Raw genomic sequence first — 7,226 nt, 5'->3', positions numbered from 1 at the left:
CACAAAGCACAACATAACTCCCCATATCCACACCAGAAGGGTCTCCTAGGAGGAGGTGTGTTTTTCTGACCAGAGTTCTGTCTTGGTAGCCAGGTAAGAAACCAGAAACAGAATCCTTCATTAAAGACAATGGGATTCTAGAAACAGCCAGCAGAAATTCTTCTAAATGGCTCGTAATCAAAGAGAAGGATTTTCTTCTTAGTTTCGTGCCTCTGGCCTAAAACATATATTTTACATTTATAACTTTATATACCAACGGGTTTCTAGTGAGCCCATTATTATCTCCTAATTGCCTTGGGTGGCCCATCCTGGTATTTGTCCGCCTCCCGATAGCCATTCCCCACTTCTGTCCCTCTGGCAGAAGGCTCCTTTCCTGTCCAGGCACTGTGCCCTCTGAGGGTTCGGGGAGTCCTCTTTTACCAGAGGCCCCAAACCTCTTGCTGACTAGATAGAACAGTCTGATGAAATTTAAAGGCATTTCTTTACCCCAAGAGTTACAGCCATTCTCTGCTCCAAATGGAGACTGATTATGTCTCCATGGTTTCCCCTCCCAGGTAGCAATAGCTAACCCTTCTGGAAGATACATGCTTCCTTGAGAAGGATCTTAGGAATCGGGTTAAAGTTTATCATATAGGCTAGGGGGCCGGAAGGCGAGAGCTACTGTCGTGTTAAGTCATGGGGCCCCTCAATTTGCGTTACTAGACTGAAGATGCCGTAGGTTTATTTCTCGTTGTTCACAGATACGCCTCTAGGTTCCAGTACGCCCTGGCCTCTCTCCTCTGCTGCTTCCTTTTTCTCTCTCTCTGTCTTGGCCTCCGATCAGACCTTCATCGCCATGCACGGTGATCCTTACAGAGCTTCCCGACCGATTTCAAAACCTCTGGCCTTTGCCTGTCTGACCGCTTTACACGCCACCGCTATTAATAATTATATGGTGATTCCGAAGAATTTTGATCGATGTGTCGCTACCTCACTAACACGTGTATGAGCAACAGGATGGACACGTGACCCAATCTTCTTTCTTCCAGGAAAAATGCTTGGGCCACGTGTAGGCACGTGCCATGAATAGGGCTGGACGGCATTGACTAACAGACCCGCAGAGAAGAAAGACTCCCTAATGAGCCTGCAGAGCGGAGGGTGTGTGCCTAGGCCTGCTCCTGGTCATGCTCCGTGGCCTGTGGAGAAGGCCTGTCTGTGGTTAAGACAAACGAGGTGAAGCTTAAATAGAAGCTGAGTCAAGCACAGGAGAGAAATAGATGGGGAAAAAAAAAGCAGAGTTCGGGTAGCGCCGAGCCCCTGGTGTCGGGCTCACAGCCCCTGGTTCTTGTAACTCGTTCAACAAATTAATTTAACAGATATCTCTGAGCATCCACCGTGTGCCAGGCACTATGCCAAAAAGTAATTCTCTCTTCAGTTCTTTGTTTCCTCCACATCCTTCCCCCCACACAAGCCAATAAATTCACTTTGGGCCAGCGTATGTTGGATTTCTGTCACTTGCAACTCGGAGAGTCCTAATGAAGACACCCTGACATCCAGAAAACACTCTGTGTGTCTAAAAGAAAACCCTGTTATAATACATTTAGGAAGTACTGCTCTGGTGAGGCTAAGGGGAAAATGGCGATGTCTGCTTTGCCTTGAACATTCCTTTCCCAGCTTTGCATTATTAATCACTGTGTATTTAAGCCTTACCTTGGGGTGACTTGTGCCAGTCACTTCCATACAGTGGGTTTCCATAAGCTGGGCCGGGGCTGCTTTCACCCACATACGCAGGGTTCACTGGAATGAAGAGGGAGAAGACATTGCCGTGAATCCTACATTAGGTATTACTGAACACGTAAGGGTCAGTAAGACCTTGACCTTGACCTTGAGGTTCTAACAGACTGATGATTAAGCACTTGGGTGGAAAATAGGGCACAAATATGGAAACAGTGCTGGTAAATACAAACAGCCTCAATGGATGGTTTTCATTTGATTACAAGCCATAGTTAAAAATAACTATTGCACTGAGTTCCAGGACATACCTATACACACAGAACTAAAAAAGTTTTACAGAACGATACTTTGCTTAACTAAATAAACAGCACCCTGATATACTCTTATTTTTTGCCATTCTTTTCTGTTTTATTTTTAAAAATTAATTTCATGACTTGTTAATGGGTTACAACTCAGAGTTTGAAAAATACTTGCCTGGGGTCAGGGAGGGATGAACAGGCAGAGCACCAAGGGATTATGGGTAGTTAAAATATTCTGTATGATAGCATATGGATGGATACACGTCATTATACATTTGTCCAAACCCACAGAATGTCAAACACCAAAAGCGAACGCTGATGCAAACTATGGATTTTGAGTGATCATGATACAGCGATGTAGGTTCATTGATGGGGGGGATCTTGAGAATGGGGGAGTTATGTATGTGGGGGCTGGTGGCATGTGGGAAAGTTCTGTTGCCTTCAATTTTACTGTGAATCTAAAACTACCCTAAAAAGTCTTAATTTTTTAAAAAATTAAGCAAAAAAAAAAATATGCTTGTCTAGATTATTATAGAGATTCCTTCCAGTTCTAGCATTTTACGATGATGTATAAATGAATTTGAAATATGACATTATTTTCTTAGGGACAGAGTCCAGTCTTGGCACCTACATGACAGTGTTACATTTCAATATATTTTTATTTAACCCATAGCAAACATTACAGGCTAAGCTCCTCAACAGAGAAAATGAGCACTTTTCGATGGTGACGTACACGAAAAATTACACTGTGGGACGTTCTGGGACTTCTTGCCAAGGATTGATTCCCAGTTCTGCCACTTACTACTGTGTGCTCTTGGGCATGTTACTTAACCTCTCTGAGCTTCAATATCTTAGTCTCTGAAACAGAAATATCCTTTTTTTTTTTTATTACTGGCCCCATAAAAAATCTCTCTAGGCATTTCTTCCTCGTTGCATTCCCCCATTAAACATTAATACCACAGATAGACTATATCCGTTCATGTCCAATATGAGTATCTGCGCTTTACATATAAAATGAGAGATTTTTTTTTTCTGGCATTCAATACATTTTCAAACCTTGGGATCGATTTTGCCCCATTGAGAATTCCCGGCGTAAGGTTTGGAAGAGCCCAAATGAATGTTTTCGGTGCAAATGTGTAACGATCAGTGTCTTTCATTAGTGCGTGGCAATGCATCCCACGCCCTCCTCTCTTCCCCATCTGCCCCCTAAGGGTTGAGCCAACCCTTCCTCTGCAAACAAACAGCTCTTGGGGCCCTCATTCTGTTCCTGGCTGAGCACCCACCCTTTTCTCGGCCCCGGGGGCTCTGAATTTCTATAACATTGATTTGTGTGGAATAAGCTGGCTTTCTCTACGAGCAACATGTCCCCCTTTCTCCAAGAAGATAAGAACTGGTAGCATTTCCTTTCTCTCCCAGAGCTAAACCTTTACAAACAGCAGATTCGGAAGACTGATGCGATTTTTTACACGTTAATAGTCTGCTTGCTAATTTTCTTTAGTTTTGATGTACCAGTGTTACCTGCCCACTTGAGTTTCAAGCAACTTGAGGACAGAGCTGCCTCTTACTTCCCTTGTCCCCAGTAGGTTCTGACAGATCCAGACGGAACAGCTTTAGGATACACTAAACTGAAGTGGCCACTGGTAGCACGCAAACCGAATCTAGCCCAACAGCGATTTTTGTTTGCCAAGTTCAGTGTTTTTACTTTTATATTATCATTTTGGAGCAGGTAAAAATTGCATAAAAACTCAGATTTTTCACTTCTGTAGAAAAATCTGAGGACCTGGCCACAAGGAGCCCACAATTTCGCACACCCACAATTCATTGAACCTGAACATCGACTACGTCACATAGCACAGAGCGTACACGCCCTGTTTTTCACAACCCCTACCTGGCCTGCTCTGATAACTGATGATACTGCTTCTTCTCTAGACAGTGAGTTCTCAACCCATGTAAAGCAGGTGTGCGAGGCGGGAAGGATAAACCAATTCTTCTATTGCTGTAAATATTTAATGACTGCTCCCTTAAGTCCAAAGATATGACTCTCACCTTCACAAATGCTTCTTCCTAAGATATGACTCTCACCTTCACAAATGCTTACCATAGCCGCTGCCAGGAGCACCTGACACAGAGTGGCCGTATGGATTGCCCATCTCCATGGATCTCATTTCAAGGCTTTCGGGGTAATACTCATTCTCTCTCACAAGGATGCCTAAGGGGCCATCACCCCCGTGATGAGATGAAGGCTGGATTGAAGATGTTTGGCTGAGCACCCTGAAATCCAAAAATAATGAATCGATATCCAGGATCGTAAAGACAATAAAGATAGTAAAGATAATCATCCATCCATCCGTCCCACAAATGCCAACTGAATGCCAACCATATGTTAAGCATAAGCTAAGGGTAAGGACACAAAGATAAAGACATGAGTGTCTACCCTCAAGCAACTCCCAATGCAATCTGGTGGAGCTTCTTAGATACAACCATAAGCAATTATAATACGAGTAGCAACTAATGAATATCAGAAGACAGGCCTGAGTAGCTCAGAAGAAGGAGAAAGGAATTCTGGCTGGGAGTTTGGGGGAAAACTACATGGAAAAGAGACATCTGAGCTGTAATGGGGAGGATAAGTTCACACATAAAGTGTTAGGAGAGGGCCTTTCAAAGATGAACAGCATCAAGGGGTGAGACAAGACAGTGGAGGGATATATAGAAGGAATGCTATGAAAATCAATTAACCTGGAGCAACAGTTCTCAAAAATATACATATATCAATTCCCATGCTCCGCCCCAGACAATTAAATCAGAAGCTCTGAAAGTTGGGCCCAGGAATCTGTATTATTTTTAAAGTTCCTCCAGGTGATCAGGTAATTAATTCTACAGATCAACAAAGGTCAAGAACCACTGACCTCAAGTATAGGACCGAGATAGGAAAAGGGTAGATGAAGTGAAAGCTGCTCTCTGGCCGGCATCTTACAATGAACCCAGTGCATCTCCTTCTTAGATGTGCTCATAGGTGAAGCAGGTGTGGCCTTTCCCCCAAAGGTTATGCAGAATTATAAAAGATGAGAAGCGAAAGAGTGACAGGCTCAAAGGTGTATTCTAGAACGATGAATCAGGCAGTGGGGACAAGACCGAGGAGAACATTTTGAGACTCGGTCCTGTTAACCCTATTTAGGACCCGAGGACATTGTGATCCTGCTACACACCTAAATTCGATATCCTTGTTCCTTGAGATAAATATAAGCCGTTAGGTTTTGAATATTTCATAATTATTACTAGTAGCAATAGTACATGCAAGATGAGACTCCTATTGATTAAAATTTCACATGGTAAAATTTGTTTTCGATGTTTTTAAAAAGCTAACTAAAGAATCACACCTTGTTGGCAACATGAATATTGAAAATTTTGATGCAGAAAAAATCAGATTTGGTAGAACTAAGTCACCCAAACTAGCATTGTCAACATCCAGAACAGCACCTAGTAAAATCGACAGATGATTAAAGATTTTTATGGCTGAGCCATAAAAAGAAATTGAGGAATTAAATTGACTTCATGAAGTTAGATCTTCAAAAGATTTTCTTGATTATAATGCATTCCTATTGATTTAATTCTGGTTAAAATGTTTATAACTATTCAAGTCTTAACCCTAGCCTCACTGGGAAAGCAGCAGGTCAAAACAATGGGGACCTACATGTCTCATAGGGATTGGTTAGGAAGAGGTAGGAGATGGGGGAGGATGTTATCCAAGAAAGAAGTGATGAAAGATTATGTTTAGGTAAGGGCTTAAAGCCTTAGCTTAAAGCTTAAAAGTCCATGGCCCAGGTGATGTTTACAGGTGGGTGAGATCTACAGGTAGATACGAAAGTTTCACCACAACTTCAGGTCACCGAAACCATCACACATAGTATCCCTAACCCAAACAATGCCATCCTAGCACTCAGCCCCTACCCCCAGTGAAGGGAGATGCTTTTACTTACTCCCTGGTCATTTGCAGAGTCTGGTCATTTAAAGAGCCATCATCACGAGCATCCTCAGCATTTGTGTAATCAGGCTCTCCCCAAAAGTTTGGAGAGTTCCGATAGTCCTCAGCACTGGGATAGTCTGGTTTCCCAAAACTGTTTGAAGAGTTAGGTTGATTCGCAGCATCTAGATAATCAGGCTCTCCCAGTGTGTCTCTGTATGGATTGATTCTGGAACCAGCATATTCTGGATTCCTTCTGGAGCCTGGATGGTTGGAATTGACTCTAGTGCCAGGACGGTTAGAGTTTCCCTGAGCTCCATGATACTCTGGTTCTCCAAAGGAGCCAAAATAAGCAGCATTTGTTCTGGAGCCTGCATAGTTTCCATTGCTTCTGGAACCTGCAAAGTCAGGATTTTGTTGAGATTCAGAGTAGTCCGGCTCTCTGGATAAGCCTGGGTGGTATGGACTGCTCCAAGATTCATTATAATCTGGCTCAGGCAGAGATTTGGGATAGTCTGAACTTCTGGAGCCTGCAGAGTATGGGTCGCTTCTGGTTTTAGAGAAATCTGAGTTGTTCAGAGGATCTGAAGAATACGGATAATCCTGAGTTTTCAAATACCCTCGCGTGCGGTTCCAAGACGCCGAATACTCAGGGTCATTTGGATCTTCCTCATACCCATTATTCCTGTAGCAGGCGGACATGCTGGTACAGATTTGTTACCCTGGAGTGCTCAAACGCTCCCGCATTCGCGGTCACTCAGGGATCTTTTTGCAAATCTGAAAAATAAAAAGGAAGAAAATGGTCAGATTTTTTTTTTCCTGTCTTCCCTGCAGAGATTGGTGGTCATCTTCCAGTATTTGTCCTTTATTTCATAGTTGGGTGCACAGCTGCCCAGAATAAAGCCTATGTTCTCCGGCCTCCTGTGCACCCAGGTGTGGCCTCGAGGGGGTCATTGGGATGTGAGCACAACGTCCAGGTTGCACTGTCAAAGGGAAGGGCTATTCCTCCCCTTCTCAGTCTTTTCTTCCTGTGGGCTGGCATCTGGAAATGGTGCCATCTCAGGCCGAGCACACAAAGGTGACATCCACTGTAGGGACAACAGCAAACAGAAGGAGGAAGCCTGGGTTGCTGATGACTTCACGGATCAGTGCTGACATATCAGCTTGGGCTTTTAGGTAAAGAAAAAAAGAAATATTTGTCTTACATGAACCACTGTTTTCTGGGTCTCTGATACATGTGGCTAAATTCATAT

The 7,226-nt window shown here is 43.4% G+C and overlaps 1 protein-coding gene across 1 annotated transcript in view; it reads right to left on the bottom strand.

Moving 5' to 3' along the window:
- The window catches only part of TMC5 (transmembrane channel like 5), a 39,316-nt gene that overhangs the window by 31,723 nt on the left and 367 nt on the right, over positions 1-7,226 (bottom strand). Inside the window, exons 2-4 of the mRNA XM_011377513.2 lie at positions 5,990-6,557; positions 4,111-4,283; positions 1,690-1,776 (exon numbers count right to left, since the gene is read on the bottom strand). Of these exons, the coding sequence (XP_011375815.1) occupies positions 1,690-1,776; positions 4,111-4,283; positions 5,990-6,557 (828 nt within the window). The remainder of the gene's footprint in view (positions 1-1,689; positions 1,777-4,110; positions 4,284-5,989; positions 6,558-7,226) is intronic.

The sequence above is a fragment of the Pteropus vampyrus genome, unplaced genomic scaffold (genome assembly GCF_000151845.1).
Source record: "Pteropus vampyrus isolate Shadow unplaced genomic scaffold, Pvam_2.0 Scaffold314, whole genome shotgun sequence".
NCBI classification, from domain to species: domain Eukaryota; kingdom Metazoa; phylum Chordata; class Mammalia; order Chiroptera; family Pteropodidae; genus Pteropus; species Pteropus vampyrus.
Note: the sequence above shows the minus strand (reverse complement) of the source record. Positions and strands in the feature narration are given on the sequence as shown.